We start from the raw sequence: 17706 nt of genomic DNA, 5'->3' as shown, positions 1-17706 counted from the left end.
AATGGTGTGATCATCTTTCTTATGATTATCATCTGTACAACTGTAGATATGGGTTGCCTTTCATGTACTTGACAGGCAATGTTTGAACCAAATTCAGTAACTCTTTACTATATGAAGGGTACCTACATAGACTCCATAACACATTCATAACCATTCATAACACATTCATAACCATTGATACCGCATTCATAACCATTCATAACACATTCATAACCATTCATAACACATTCATAACCATTCATAACACATTCATAACCATTGATGGGGCGGCAGGTAGCTTAGTGGGTAAGAGCGTTGTGCCAGTAACCGAAAGGTTGCGGGTTCTAATCCCCGAGCCGACTAGGTGAAAAATCTGTCGATGTGCCCTTAAGCAAGGCACTTAACCCTAATTGCTCATGTAAGTCGCTCTGGATAAGAGCGTCTGCTAAATGACTAAAATTTAAATGTAAATGTAAATGTAAATTCATAACACATTCATAACCATTCATAACACATTCATAACCATTCATAACACATTCATAACACATTCATAACCATTCATAACACATTCATAACCATTCATAACACATTCATAACCATTCATAAGAATTCATACTACATTCATAACCATTCATAACACATTCATAACACATTCATAACACATTCATAACCATTCATAACACATTCATAACACATTCATAACACATTCATAACCATTCATAACACATTCATAACCATTCATAACACATTCATAACACATTCATAACCATTCATAACACATTCATAACACATTCATAACCATTCATAACACATTCATAACCATTCATAACACATTCATAACACATTCATAACCATTCATAACACATTCATAACACATTCATAAGAATTCATACTACATTCATAACCATTCATAACACATTCATAACACATTCATAACCATTCATAACACATTCATAACCATTCATAACACATTCATAACACATTCATAAGCATTCATACTACATTCATAACCATTCATACCACATTAATTACCATTCATACCACATTCATAACCATTCATGACACATTCATAAACAATCATAACACTTTCATAATCAGGTACTATCTCTGTCTGTGACCCCACAGGAACACAGCTATATATCCTAAACGGTACCGACCCAGAGGGGGAAGCCGTGTGGTTTGGCCTGACCTTTGAGAAGGGCACCAAAGAATACCTGAGAGTGGACCCCACGTCAGGAAACATAACTCTCATTCAGGAGCTAGACAGAGAGGTGAGCGTAATGCAGGGAAATTTGAGAACACTACATGTCCAGTAATCTCAGGAGCCCAGAACCAAATATTGTGTGTGTTGGTGAGTCTGTCACCAGAGACAATCATTACCCCCAGTGTTGTTTAGAGTGCTGTTAACAACGTGTTCTTTGTTTTGTCAGAAACAAAGTGAAATCTCAGCTTTTGTTAGCATAACAGATGGTCGGAATAAGGTGAGCTGAGCTTTGACAACAACATTAGTTGTCAAATCAATATGCATCACATGTATAGGCCTATATACTAACACAATAATCATACCTAGCTTCTCAGCTGGGCTGTTGTATTCTGATGTCATCTGTTTGTTCCTTCCTTTAGGTTGTCGAGAGCATACAGGTGTTTGTCACCGATGCCAATGATGAGCAACCAGAGTTTCTGAACCTGCCTTTCACCGTAGACGTCCCCGAGGTCAGTGTTAAACTCTCATCACCATAAAGACAGCTCTGTCATTGGTTTAAAATGTCTTTAGAGATAATGTTTAAAGGTAATTATAGATGTCAATATTGGTATCATGTGTTTAGAGATAATGCTTAAAGATAATGATACAGTGCCTTGCAAAAGTAATCATCCCCCTTGGCGTTTTTCCTATTTTGTTGCATTACAACCTGTGATTTAAATTGATTTTTATTTGGATTTAATGTAATGGACATACACAAAATAGTCCAAATTGGTGAAGTGAAATGAAAATAATTACTTGTTTAAAAAAATTACTTGTTTCATATGTATGCTATGAAACCCCTAAATAAGATCTGGTGCAACCAATTACCTTCAGAAGTCACTTAATTAGTTAAATAAAGTCCACCTGTGTGCAATCTAAGTGTCACATGATCTGTCACATGATCTCAGTATATATACACCTGTTCTGAAAGGCCCCAGAGTCTGCAACACCACTAAGCAAGGGGCACCACCAAGCAAGCGGCATCATGAAGACCAAGGAGCTCTCCAAACAGGTCAGGGACAAAGTTGTGGAGAACTACAGATCAGGGTTGGGTTATAAAAAAATATCAGAAACTTTGAACATCCCACGGAGCACCATTAAATCCATTATTAAAAAATGGAAAGAATATGGCACCACAACAAACCTGCCAATAGAGGGCCGTCCACCAAAACTCACAGACCAGGCAAGGAGGGCATTAATCAGAGAGGCAACAAAGAGACCAAAGATAACCCTGAAGGAGCTGCAAAGCTCCACAGCGGAGATTGGAGTATCTGTCCATAGGACCACTTTAAGCCGTACACTCCACAGAGCTGGGCTTTACGGAAGGGTGGCCAGAAAAAAGCCATTGCTAAAGAAAAAAATAAGCAAACACGTTTGGTGTACGCCAAAAGGCATGTGGGAGACTCCCCAAACATATGGAAAAAGGTACTCTGGTCAGATGAGACAAAAATTTAGCTTTTTGGCCTTCAAGGAAAACGCTATGTCTGGCGCAAACCCAACACCTCTCATCACCCCGAGAACACAATCCCCACAGTGAAGGATGGTGGTGGCAGCATCATGCTGTGGGGATGTTTTTCATCTGCAGGGACTGGGAAACTGGTCAGAATTGAAAGAATGATGGATGGTGCTAAATACAGGGAAATTCTTGAGGGAAACCTGTTTCAGTCTTCCGGAGATTTGAGACTGGGACAGAGGTTCACCTTCCAGCAGGACAATGACCCTAAGCATACTGCTAAAGCAACGCTCGAGTGGTTTAAGGGGAAACATTTAAATGTCTTGGAATGGCCTAGTCAAAGCCCAGACCTCAATCCAATTGAGAATCTGTGGTATGACTTAAAGATTGCTGTACACCAGTGGAACCCATCCAACTTGAAGGAGCTGGAGCACTTTTTCCTTGAAGAATGGGCAACAATCCCAGTGGCTAGATGTGCCAAGCTTATAGAGACATACCCCAAGAGACATGCAGCTGTAATTGCTGCAAAAGGTGGCTCTACAAAGTATTGACTTTGGGGGGGGTGAATAGTTATGCACGCTCAAGATTTTTTTTGACTTATTTCTTGTTTGTTTCACAAGAAAAAATAATTTGCATCTTCAAAGTGGTAGGCATGTTGTGTAAATAAAATGTTACAAAACCCCCCCAAAATCAATTTTAATTCCAGGTTGTAAGGCAACAAAATGCCAAGAGGGGTGAATACTTTCGCAAGCCACTGTAGATGTCAATATTGATATCATGTGTTTAGAGATAATGCCTAAAGATTATGATAGATGTCAATATTGTTATCATGTGTTTAGAGATAATGTTTAAAGATAATAATAGATGTCAATATTGGTATCATGTGTTTAAAGATAATGATAGATGTCAATATTGGTATCATGTGTTTAAAGATAATGATAGATGTCAATATTGGTATCATGTGTTTAAAGATAATGATAGATGTCAATATTGGTATCATGTGTTTAAAGATAATGATAGATGTCAATATTGGTATCATGTGTTTAAAGATGTTGATAGATGTCAATATTGGTATCATGTGTTTAAAGATAATGATAGATGTCAATATTGGTATCATGTGTTTAAAGATAATGATAGATGTCAATATGGCATACTGTTTGTGTTTAGTGATACCCCCCTGGGGCCTGTATGACATGTCGGCAAGTAAAGATTGTTGTTGTGTATTCCTGTTGTTAGAGCTCTGGCAGAGTTCTAGTAGTAGATAAGCGCTTCCTGTTGTTAGAGCTCTGGCAGAGTTCTAGTAGTAGATAAGCGCACAGGTAATATGTTACACTTAATGTCACTGATGTTTGTGTCGTCTGCAGGACACCGCAGCTGGAAGCAGCATTTACAGAGTGCAAGCAGTGGATAAAGATATGGGCTCTGGAGGCAGTGTCACCTACTACTTACAGGTAGATAATGTCCACGCCCCTGGGATAATGTCCTGCCCCTGGGATAATGTCCACGCCCCTGGGATAATGTCCACGCCACTGGGATAATGTCCACGCCCCTGGGATAATGTCCACACCCCTGGGATAATGTTCACGCCCCTGGGATAATGTCCACGCCCCTGGGATAATGTCCACGCCCCTGGGATAATGTCCACGCCCCTGGGATAATGTCCACACCCCTGGGATAATGTCCACACCCCTGGGTCTGGCTCATAAATAGAAGAAAATGGACTGAAACAGGAAGTTGACTATCCGAAGTTGTCAAATAAAAGAAGGCACATTTTTGCTTTACGTAGTAAAACATTTTGCGACAGTTTGCCCTAATGAACAATGTCCTGGTCTGACAGAGAGTTCAGAGTTAGATCAAAGGTTACTCAGTCTATATGGGGGATCCATTGTCATACTGTAGATAATATATATATATATATATATATATATAGATACTGTATATATAATTTACACTCAGTGGCCAGTTTATTAGGTACACCCATCTAGTACCGGGTCGGACCCCCCTTTGCCTCCAGAACAACCTGAATTCTTTGGGGCATGGATTCTACAAGATGTGGCGTTCAAATGTTGCTCAATTGTTATCAAGGGAACTAACGTGTTTCAGGAGTGTGTTTCCCCACACCATTACACCACCGCCACCAGCCTTTACCGTTGACACCAGGCAGGATGGGGCCATGGACTCATGCTGCTTACGCCAAATCCTGACTCTGCCATCAGCATGACGCAACAGGAACCTTGATTCGTCAGATCAGGTGATGTTTTTCCATGCCTTAATTGTCCAGTGTTGGTGATCGTGTGCCCACTGGAGCCGCTTCTTCTTGTTTGTAGCTGAAAGGGATGGAACCTGGTGTGGTCGTCTGCTGCTAGCCAGCCGCCAGCCCAGGACCTCCACATCCGGCTTCTTCACCTGCGGGATTGTCTGAGACCAGCCACCTGGACAGCTGATGAAACTGGCACAAACTGTCAGAAACCGTCTCAGGGAAGTTCATCTGTGTGCTCGTCCTCCTTACCAGGGTCTTGACCTGACTGCAGTTCGGCGTCGTAACCGACTTCAGTGGGCAAATGCTGACCTTCGATGGTCACTGGCATGCTGGAGAAGTGTGCTCTAAACGGATTAATCCCGGTTTCAACTGTACCGTTCAGATGACAGACAGCATGTATGGCGTCGTGTGGGCGAGTGGTTTGCTGATGTCAACGTTGTGAACAGAGTTTTGACAACATTCAACAGGCCACAATCAACAGCCTGATCAACTCTATGCGAAGGAGATGTGTCGTGCTGCATGAGGCAAATGGTGGTCACACCAGATACTGACTGGTTTTCTGATCCACGCCCCTACCTTTTCTAAAAAAAGTATCTGTGACCAGCAGATGCATAACTGTATTCCCAGTCGTGAAATCCATAGATTAGGGCCTAATGAATGTATTTCTTTATATGAACTGTAACTCAGTAAAATCTTTGAAATTGTTGCATGTTGCGTTTATATTTTTGTTCGGTGTACAATGACCAGATGGATGGTAAGGGCATGTCTTTGATAAGAACAGGATGGAAGCGACTAATTTTACGCTAGAGTGGAGGCAGGAAATGGTGCCCCTTTAGTGGATTACATTTCAATTACATTTCAGCAAGGTATTGAGGGCTTAGCTGAAGCTTAGGGTATCTTTTGGCCATCAGCAAGCAAACAGTAGTTGGCACTGTTCATATGTCGTCTGGTGTTTGTTGTTTTAGCCATCTTTAGGCTTGGTTTGATGTGTGAAGTGGTATTGGTTGGTTTGATGTGTGAAGTGGTATTGGTTGGTTTGATGTGTGAAGTGGTATTGGTTGGTTTGATGTGTGAAGTGGTATTGGTTGGTTTGATGTGTGAAGTGGTATTGGTTGGTTTAATGTGTGAAATGGTATTGGTTGGTTTGATGTGTGAAGTGGTATTGGTTGGTTTGATGTGTGAAGTGGTATTGGTTGGTTTGATGTGTGAAGTGGTATTGGTTGGTTTGATGTTTGAAGTGGGATTGGTTGGTTTAATGTGTGAAATGGTATTGGTTGGTTTGATGTGTGAAGTGGTATTGGTTGGGTTTGATGTGTGAATGTTTGATGTGTGAAGTGGTATTGGTTGGTTTGATGTGTGATGTGGTATTGGTTGGGTTTGATGTGTGAATGTTTGATGTGTGAATGTTAGTCACTGAATGGATAGTGTGATTAGTTACATCTAGTTAAGTCTAGATCTCAGTCTACATGATCATAATTAAGGGTTTTTACTGATGACCCTGAGTCTGTTCACAGGGCACTACCAAGTTCACCATCGACGGCCACAGTGGGGTCCTGCGGATAAAACCAGGCGAGACGCTCGACTACGAGACCACAGCAACACACTTTGTGACGGTGGTTGCCAAGGTGAGACGTAGGCTAGCTATGTGTCAATCAATCCATCAATCAATTAATCCACCCCAAATGATTGAAGCCCTTTTTACATCAGCAGTTGGTCACAAAGTGCTTTATAGACACCAAGGCCTAAAAACCCAAAGAGCTCAGAGTGTGTCACCCCTGTCTGGTCTGTGGCTGCTGATATCTTCTGGCCCTGGCCCTCAGAGGGAGGGAGGGTAAGCTCTCTCTTCTCTGGCCCTGTCTCTGGGCTTTAGATGGAGGGAGGGTCAGCTCTCTCTTCTCTGGCCCTGTCTCTGGGCTTTAGATGGAGGGAGGGTCAGCTCCTCTCCTCCATCCCTGTGTCCGTCTCTAAGCTCTTGGGGAGGGTCAGCCCTGATTACCCAAGGCCACACTTCAACTCGACCCTTGACCCCAGCACATGGCAGTTGATTGACTAATTGTCTCGGGTGACGGAGCATGTTTTTTTTTCCGACAGGATGTTTGTAAACAACAACACAAGGCCTTTACTGTATGTTAAGTGTGCATTTTCATGGAAGCATGATTAACAAGTTCACACATACACACGTAGAAAGCAGATAAAATTTACATGGTGCATTTGTAGCAGATGGGGATCTGTGACAACTCACTCCTCAGCCTGAAGTATCGCCACTTGCGCCATTGAAGAAGGTATTTTTCATTAGCGGGATGGAGTCTCTGGATGAGCAGATCCGGAGGATGTGGTACTCCTCGCTATTAAACACCGTTACATCCTTTAACACAGAGTGTCAACTAATGCAAAGTACTGTTGCTTCACAATAGTGATTTTATCACATAACATCAGCACTACACAGCCAGTCATAATTTGGTCATGTCCAATGTCTAACCTTCTGTTGTATCCGTCAGGATGGAGGTGGACAGTATAAAGGAAAGCCCCAGGTGTTGACATCTACGGCCACCATAACCATCAACGTCCTCGACGCCCAAGACACACCTCCATCCTTCATTGGAACTCCTTACGTTGGCTATGTCTACGAGGTCTCGGTTCCTGTAAGCACAACACAGCCGGATGATCATCTGGTCTTTAAAACATAACCCTGTTTTTAAAAAAAAGCTGTAACATTTTCTTTTTTTGAACTTTTGGGAACTTTTGCAAGCCATTTCTCTATGATCAATACATTGTTATTCAAGTATGTGGACACCTGCTCGTCGAACATCTCATTCCAAAATCATGGGCATTAATATGGAGTTGGTCCTCCTCTTTGCTGCTATAACAGCCTCCACTCTTCTGGGAAGGCTTTCCACTAGATGTTGGAACATTGCTGCTGGGACTTGCTTCCATTCAGCCACAAGAGCATTAGTGAGGTCGGGCACTGATGTTGGGCGATTAGGCCTGGCTCGCAGACGGCGTTCCAATTAATCCCAAAGGTGTTTGATGGGGTTGAGGTCGGGGCTCTTTGCAGGCCAGTCAAGTTTTTCCACACCGATCTCAACAAAACATTTCTGTATGGACCTCGCTTTGTGCACAGGGGCATTGTCATGCTGAAACAGGAAAGGGCCTTCCACAAACCATTGCCACAAAATTGGAAGTACAGAATCGTCTAGAATGTCATTGTATGATGTAGCGTTAAGATTTCCCTTCACTGGAACTAAGGGGCCTAAACCGAACCATGAAAAACAGCCCCAGACCATTATTCCTCCTCCTATGCATTCGGGCAGGTAGCGTTTTCCTGGCATCCGCTAAACCCAGATTAGTCCGGACTGCCAGATGGTGAAGCGTGATTTATCACTCCAGAGAACGCGTTTCCACTGCTCCAGAGTCCAATGGCGGCGAGCTTTACACCACTCCAGCCGATCCTTGTCATTGCACATTGTGATCTTAGGCTTGTGTGCGGCTGCTCGGCCATGGAAACCCATTTCATGAAGCTCCCGATGAACAGTTCTTGTGCTGTCGTTGCTTCCAGCGGCAGTTTGGAACTCGGTAGTGAGTGTTGCAACCAAGGACAGATGATTTTTACGCGCTTCAACACTCTGCGGTCCCGTTCTGTGAGCTTGTGTGGTCTACCACTTCGCGGCTGAGCCGTTGTTGCTCCTAGACGTTTCCACTTCACAATAACAGCACTTACAGTTGACCGGGGCAGCTCTAGCAGGGCAGAAATTTGACGAACTGACTTGTTGGAAAGGTGACATCCTATGACGGTGCCACGTTGAAAGTCACTTAGCTCTATGGCTATGGAAATTAGCTATGGAGATTGCATGGCTGTGTGCTCGATTTTATACATCTGTCAGCAACGGGTGTGGCTGAAATAGCCAAACCCACTAACTTGAAGGGGTGTCCACATACTTTTGTATATATATTTTACGTTCCAGTACTTTTTATAAGATATTTTTAAGCCATTTCTTTATGATATTTAAATTGTAATTACATTATTTAGAATAACTTCTTTCCGTATTGACATATGTTCCAGTGCTTTTTTTGGTAACTTTTGCAAGCCATTGCTTTATGATTAATAATGTGAATTTGCAGGGTTCTGAAATATCCACTGTGTTTGCCAAAGATGGAGATGAAGGAAACCCTAATCCTATTCATTATTCCATTACCAATGGTAAGTTATAAACACGCACACACACACACTACAAAGCTATTTCTTCACAAACTGATAATAATCATTGTCAACAGTGTGTTTGTCTACGGTTTCACAGATATAGTGATTTCTGTATATGTCATGATTCACGCACCACCTTCACACACTTTCCCTTCTCCTTCTTCAGGTAGTGAGGGTGTCTTCACCATCAACAGCACAAGTGGTTGTATCAGCCTAACAGCTTATCCAGTCACGCTGAGGAATGAATTATATGAAATCAATGTCAAGGTAAGAAGCCTTTTCTTTTTCCGGTTATTACGTTGTTATTTATACGTCATTACATGGTGAGCACATGTTTTATTGTCTAATCTCTTTTTTTTCTCTCTCCTTCTCTCTCTCTCTCTCTCTCTCTCTCTCTCTCTCGCGTGCCCATTCTCTGTCTCTCTCTCCTTCTCTCTCTCTCTATCGTTCTCTCTCTCTCTCTCTATCGTTCTCTCTCTCTCTCTCTCTCTCTCTCTCTCTCTCTCTCTCTCTCTCTCTCTCTCTCTCTCTCTCTCTCTCTCTCTCTCTCTCTCTCTCTCGCCCATTCTCTGTCTCTCTCTCTCTCTGTCTGTCTCTCTGTCTGTCTAGGCCACTGAGCTGGGGCCTAGTGAGGAGCTGTTGGACTACTATACCATGACTGTGGTGACGGTTCGAGTGGTGGACCTCAACAACCACCCTCCTACCTTCTACGGAGAGAACGGACCCCAGAGCCAGTTTCAGGTGACCATGTATGAGCATCCTCCAGAGGGGGAGATCCTCAGGGGGCTGAAGATAACGGTTAACGACTCTGATCAGGTACTGGAAGGCAGACTCTGTATCCCAAATCGCACCCTCTTCCCTATATAGTGCACTACTTTTGACCAGAGCCCTATATGTTATATCACCTCACTACCCTATCACACTATATCACCCCCATTACCCTATCACACTATATCACCCCATTACCCTATCACACTATATCACCCCATTACCCGATCACACGATATCACCCCCATTACCCTATCACACTATATCACCCCATTACCCTATCACACGATATCACCCCATTACCCTATCACACTATATCACCCCATTACCCTATCACACTATATCACCCCATTACCCTATCACACGATATCACCCCATTACCCTATCACACGATATCACCCCATTACCCTATCACACTATATCACCCCATTACCCTATCACACTATATCACCCCATTACCCTATCACACTATATCACCCCATTACCCTATCACACTATATCACCCCCATTACCCTATCAAACTATATCCCCCCATTACCCTATCATACTATATCACCCCATTACCCTATCACACTATATCACCCCATTACCCTATCACACTATATCACCCCATTACCCTATATCACCCCATTACCCTATCACACTATATCACCCCATTACCCTATCACACTATATCACCCCCATTACCCTATCACACTATATCACCCCCATTACCCTATCACACTATATCACCCCATTACCCTATATCACCCCCATTACCCTATCACACTATATCACCCCATTACCCTATCACACTATATCACCCCCATTACCCTATATCACCCATTACCCTATCACACTATATCACCCTATCACACTATATCACCCCATTACCCTATCACACTATATCACCCCCATTACCCTATCACACTATATCACCCCCATTACCCTATCACACTATATCACCCCATTACCCTATCACACTATATCACCCCATTACACTATATCACCCCATTACCCTTTCACACTATATCACCCCATTACACTATATCACCCCCATTACCCTATCACACTATATCACCCCATTACCCTATCACACTATATCACCCCATTACCCTATCACAAGATATCACCCCATTATACGATATCACCCCATTACCCTATCATACTATATCACCCCCATTACCCTATCACACGATATCACCCCCATTACCCTATCATACTATATCACCCCCATTACCCTATCACACGATATCACCCCATTACCCTATCATACAATATCACCCCATTACCCTATCATACTATATCACCCCCATTACCCTATCACACGATATCACCCCCATTACCCTATCATACGATATCACCCCATTACCCTATCATACTATATCACCCCATTACCCTATCATACTATATCACCCCCATTACCCTATCATACTATATCACCCCATTACCCTATCACACTGTATCACCCCCATTACCCTATCACACGATATCACCCCATCACACGATATCACCCCATTACCCTATCACACTGTATCACCCCCATTACCCTATCACACTGTATCACCCCCATTACCCTATCACACGATATCACCCCATCACACGATATCACCCCATTACCCTATCACACTGTATCACCCCCATTACCCTATCACACTGTATCACCCCATTACCCTATCACACTGTATCACCCCCATTACCCTATCACACGATATCACCCCATCACACGATATCACCCCATTACCCTATCACACTGTATCACCCCCATCACAAGATATCACTCCATTACCCTATCACACGATATCACACGATATCACCCCATCACACTATATCACCTTCATTACCCTATCACACTATATCACCCCATTACCCTATCATACTATATCACCCCATCACACTATATTACCCTATCACACTATATCACCCCATTACCCTATCACACTATATCACCCCATTACCCTATCACACTATATCACCCCCATTACCCTATCACACTAAATCACCCCATTACCCTATCACACGATATCACCCCATTACCCTATCACACGATATCACCCCATTACCCTATCACACGATATCACCCCATTACCCTATCACACGATATCACCCCATTACCCTATCACACTATATTACCCTATCACACTATATCACCCCATCACCCTATCACACTGCATCACCCCCATTACCCTATCACACTATATCACCCCCATTACCCTATCACACTATATCACCCCATTACCCTATCACACTATATCACCCCATTACCCTATTTACATTTACAGTCATTTAGCAGACGCTCTTATCCAGAGCGACTTACAGTTAGTGAATGCATACATTATTTTTTATTTTTTATTACCCCCTGTGGGAATTGAACCCACAACCCTGGCGTTGCAAACGCCATGCTCTATCAACTGAGCTACATCCCTGGACGACGCTGGGCCAATTGCACGCCGCCCCATGGGTCTCCCGGTCGCGGCCGGCTACGACAGAGCCTGGATTCGAACCAGGATCTCTAGTGGCACAGCTAGCACTGCGATGCAGTGCCTTAGACCACTGCGCCACTCGGGAGACACCCAATCACACTATATCACCCCATTACCCTATCACACTATATCACCCCATTACCCTATCACACGATATCGCCCCCATTACCCTATCACACTATATCACCCCATTACCCTATCACACTATATCACCCCATTACCCTATCACACTATATCACCCCCATTACCCTATCACACTATATCACCCCATTACCCTATCACACTATATCACCCCATTACCCTATCACACTATATCACCCCATTACCCTATCACACTATATCACCCCATTACCCTATCACACTATATCACCCCATTACCCTATCACACTATATCACCCCATTACCCTATCACACTATATCACCCCCATTACCCTATCACACTATATCACCCCATTACCCTATCACACTATATCACCCCCATTACCCTATCACACTATATCACCCCATTACCCTATCATACTATATCACCCCATTACCCTATCATACTATATCACCCCATTACCCTATCACACTATATCACCCCATTACCCTATCACACTATATCACCCCATTACCCTATATCTCCCCATTACCCTATCACACTATATCACCCCATTACCCTATCACACTATATCACCCCATTACCCTATCATACTATATCACCCCATTACCCTATCACACTATATCACCCCCATTACCCTATCACACTATATCACCCCCATTACCCTATCACACAATATCACCCCATTACCCTATCACACTATATCACCCCATTACCCTATCACACTATATCACCCCATCACACTATATCACCCCCATTACCCTATCACACTATATCACCCCAATACCATCACACTGTATCACCCCATTACCCTATCACACTATATCACCCCATTACCCTATCACACTATATCACCCCATTACCCTATCACACTATATCAACCCCAATACCCTATCACACTATATTACCCTATCATACTATATCACCCCATTACCCTATCATACGATATCACCCCATTACCCTGTCATACGATATCACCCCCATTACCCTATCACACTATATCACCCCCATTACCCTATCACACTATATTACCCTATCACACGATATCACCCCATTACCCTATAACACGATATCACCCCATTACCCTATCACACGATATCACCCCATTACCCTATCACACGATATCACCCCATTACCCTATCACAAGATATCACCCCATTACCCTATCACACGATATCACCCCATTACCCTATCACACGATATTACCCTATCACAAGATATCACCCCATTACCCTATCACCCCATTACCCTATCACACGATATCACCCCATTACCCTATCACACGATATCACCCCATTACCCTATCACACTATATCACCCCCATTACCCTATCATATTATATCACCCAATTATCCTATCACACTATATCACCACATTACCCTATCACACTATATCACCCCAATACCCTATCACACTATATTACCCTATCATACTATATCACCCCATTACCCTATCATACGATATCACCCCATTACCCTATCACACTATATCACCCCATTACCCTATCATACTATATCACCCCATTACCCTATCATACTATATCACCCCATTACCCTATCACACTATATCACCCCATTACCCTATCACACTATATCACCCCATTACCCTATATCTCCCCATTACCCTATCACACTATATCACCCCATTACCCTATCACACTATATCACCCCATTACCCTATCATACTATATCACCCCATTACCCTATCACACTATATCACCTCATTACCCTATCACACTATATCACCCCATTACCCTATCACACTAGATCACCCCATTACCCTATCACACTATATCACCCCATTACCCTATCACACTATATCACCCCATCACACTATATCACCCCATTACCCTATCACACTATATCACCCCAATACCCTATCACACTGTATCACCCCATTACCCTATCACACTATATCACCCCATTACCCTATCACACTATATCACCCCATTACCCTATCACACTATATCACCCCAATACCCTATCACACTATATTACCCTATCATACTATATCACCCCATTACCCTATCATACGATATCACCCCATTACCCTGTCATACGATATCACCCCCATTACCCTATCACACTATATCACCCCCATTACCCTATCACACTATATTACCCTATCACACGATATCACCCCATTACCCCTATAACACGATATCACCCCCATTACCCTATCACACGATATCACCCCATTACCCTATCACACGATATCACCCCATTACCCTATCACAAGATATCACCCCATTACCCTATCACACGATATCACCCCATTACCCTATCACACGATATTACCCTATCACAAGATATCACCCCATTACCCTATCACACGATATCACCCCATTACCCTATCACACGATATCACCCCATTACCCTATCACACGATATCACCCCATTACCCTATCACACGATATCACCCCATTACCCTATCACACTATATCACCCCCATTACCCTATCATATTATATCACCCAATTATCCTATCACACTATATCACCACATTACCCTATCACACTATATCACCCCAATACCCTATCACACTATATTACCCTATCATACTATATCACCCCATTACCCTATCATACGATATCACCCCATTACCCTATCATACGATATCACCCCATTACCCTATCACACTGTATCACCCCCATTACCCTATCACACTATATCACCCCATTACCCTATCACACTATATCACCCCCATTACCCTATCACACTGTATCACCCCATTACCCTATCACACTATATCACACCCATTACCCTATCACACTATATCACCCCCATTACCCTATCACACTATATCACCCCATTACCCTATCACACTATATCACCCCCATTACCCTATCATACTATATCACCCCCATTACCCTATCATACTATATCACCCCATTACCCTATCACACTATATCACCCCCATTACCCTATCATACAATATCACTCCATTACCCTATCACACTATATCACCCCCATTTCCCTATTACACGATATCACACCATTACCCTATCACACTATATCACCCCATTACCCTATCACACTATATCACCCCCATTACCCTATCATACTATATCACCCCATTACCCTATCACACTATATCACCCCAATTACCCTATCATACAATATCACCCCATTACCCTATCACACTATATCACCCCCATTACCCTATCACACTATATCACCCCCATTACCCTATCACACTAAATCACCCCATTACCCTATCACACTATATCACCCCATTACCCTATCACACGATATCACACCATTACCCTATCACACTATATCACCCCATTACCCTATCACACTATATCACCCCAATTACCCTATCATACAATATCACTCCATTACCCTATCACACTATATCACCCCCATTACCCTATCACACTATATCACCCCCATTACCCTATCACACTATATCACCCCATTACCCTATCACACTATATCACCCCCATTACCCTATCACACTTTATCACCCCCATTACCCTATCATACGATATCACCCCATTACCCTATCACACTGTATCACCCCCATTACCCTATCATACGATATCACCCTATTACCCTATCACACTGTATCACCCCATTACCCTATCACACTAAATCACCCCATTACCCTATCACACTATATCACCCCCATTACCCTATCACACTTTATCACCCCCCATTACCCTATCATACGATATCACCCTGTAGCCCTATCACACTGTATCACCCCATTACCCTATCACACTATATCACCCCCCATTACCCTATCACATTTATCACCCCCATTACCCCTATCATACGATATCACCCTATTACCCTATCACACTGTATCTCCCCCATTACCCTATTACACTATATCACCCCCATTACCCATGTCATAATCCCCTATTCAACTAATCACTATCATCATGTCAATGTTCCCAGAAAACACTTGTATCCATTGACAGTTTTCCCCCCTCAGCCCATTGGCTAAATTTAAGTTACTGTTGTCAGACAGAGGTCAGAGGTCCTGGTATTTGCCATGAATGTTGTCATCGATGACAGCCTCATGTAGGTGTGTGTGTTTTCTCTGAAAGGGGGCGAATGCTAAATTTAAACTGAGATTGGTGGGGCCTGGTCGTGTACTCAGAGTGGTGCCCCAGACGGTCCTCAATGAAGCACAGGTCACCATCATCGTTGAAGACTCTGATGCCATCGACTACGAAAAAGGCAAATCCTTAACATTCAAGGTATTTCAGACCGTCTTCAGCTGCACTTATGACTAACTGGAATATCAAATATTTGATCCTAGGAGGGACAATGTAAAACGGATTTGGTTTTACTTTATTATAAAATGGTACAGAAATTACCAGGTATTTATACTGTAAGAAATTACAATGGTAATTATACATTCATAACCTATGAGTTACTTAATATAATCTAATAATACGTTAGCAGACTTCTATCCAAAGTGACTTACAGTAATGCTTGCATATATATTTTTTATGTTTGGTCCCACAGGGAGTCCAACCCACAACCCTGGCATTGCAATCGCCATGCTCATTCCATAATATATATTTTGTTACTATAGTACAACAGCAGAAATAGTATTTGATGGATTTGACATGTATTTTTCCTCCACCACAGTTGCTAGCGGTGGAGATCGACACCCCTGAGAGGTTCAGTGCGACGGCTGATATCGTGATTCATCTTTTGGACACCAACGACAACACTCCCAGGTTCACCTCTGAGTACTACATCGCACGTATCCCGGAAAACTCCCCCGGAGGCTCCAACGTAGTGTCTGTCACCGTGAGTACATCTGGATTATTCAACTCTACTCAAACACCACTACCAGCAAAACATGATTATGTAATCTCCCAACAATAATCCACCGATAGATGGATATTAATGGTTAGGGTTAATTGGAAGCTGAAAGGAAGCAGGGATTTCCAGCTTGTAGGATTTCCACAACATGTGATATTTTGCCAGGAGAGAGAGGTAACACTTGTATGATTTACCTGCAGCATAGTGTCACTGAATGTTGATATTGATCAGTAGTGACATCCTATGTTCTCCATACAGTACTCAACTAGCTGTTGTAAGATGAATGCACTGACTGTAAGTCGATCTAGATAAGAGCATCTGCTAGATGACTCAAATGTAAACATAAACTATGTAACCAGATTCATTCCAAAAATAAATACAAATAAAAGTATTGAAACAACAATGATAACAATGTTGAAATAAAGTTAATATTGGACTATTATTTATTTTGTCATGA

At 42.7% G+C, this 17706-nt stretch overlaps 1 protein-coding gene across 1 annotated transcript in view; it reads left to right on the top strand.

The window, feature by feature from the left end:
- The window catches only part of LOC121548052 (cadherin-related family member 1-like), a 34058-nt gene that overhangs the window by 1294 nt on the left and 15058 nt on the right, over positions 1–17706 (top strand). The window contains exons 3-13 of the mRNA XM_045209720.1: positions 1105–1250; positions 1410–1460; positions 1603–1692; positions 4040–4126; positions 6450–6560; positions 7434–7577; positions 9055–9133; positions 9300–9400; positions 9743–9949; positions 16520–16672; positions 17070–17234. Of these exons, the coding sequence (XP_045065655.1) occupies positions 1105–1250; positions 1410–1460; positions 1603–1692; positions 4040–4126; positions 6450–6560; positions 7434–7577; positions 9055–9133; positions 9300–9400; positions 9743–9949; positions 16520–16672; positions 17070–17234 (1334 nt within the window). The remainder of the gene's footprint in view (positions 1–1104; positions 1251–1409; positions 1461–1602; positions 1693–4039; positions 4127–6449; positions 6561–7433; positions 7578–9054; positions 9134–9299; positions 9401–9742; positions 9950–16519; positions 16673–17069; positions 17235–17706) is intronic.

The sequence above is a fragment of the Coregonus clupeaformis genome, chromosome 31 (genome assembly GCF_020615455.1).
Source record: "Coregonus clupeaformis isolate EN_2021a chromosome 31, ASM2061545v1, whole genome shotgun sequence".
NCBI lineage: Eukaryota > Metazoa > Chordata > Actinopteri > Salmoniformes > Salmonidae > Coregonus > Coregonus clupeaformis.
Note: the sequence above shows the minus strand (reverse complement) of the source record. Positions and strands in the feature narration are given on the sequence as shown.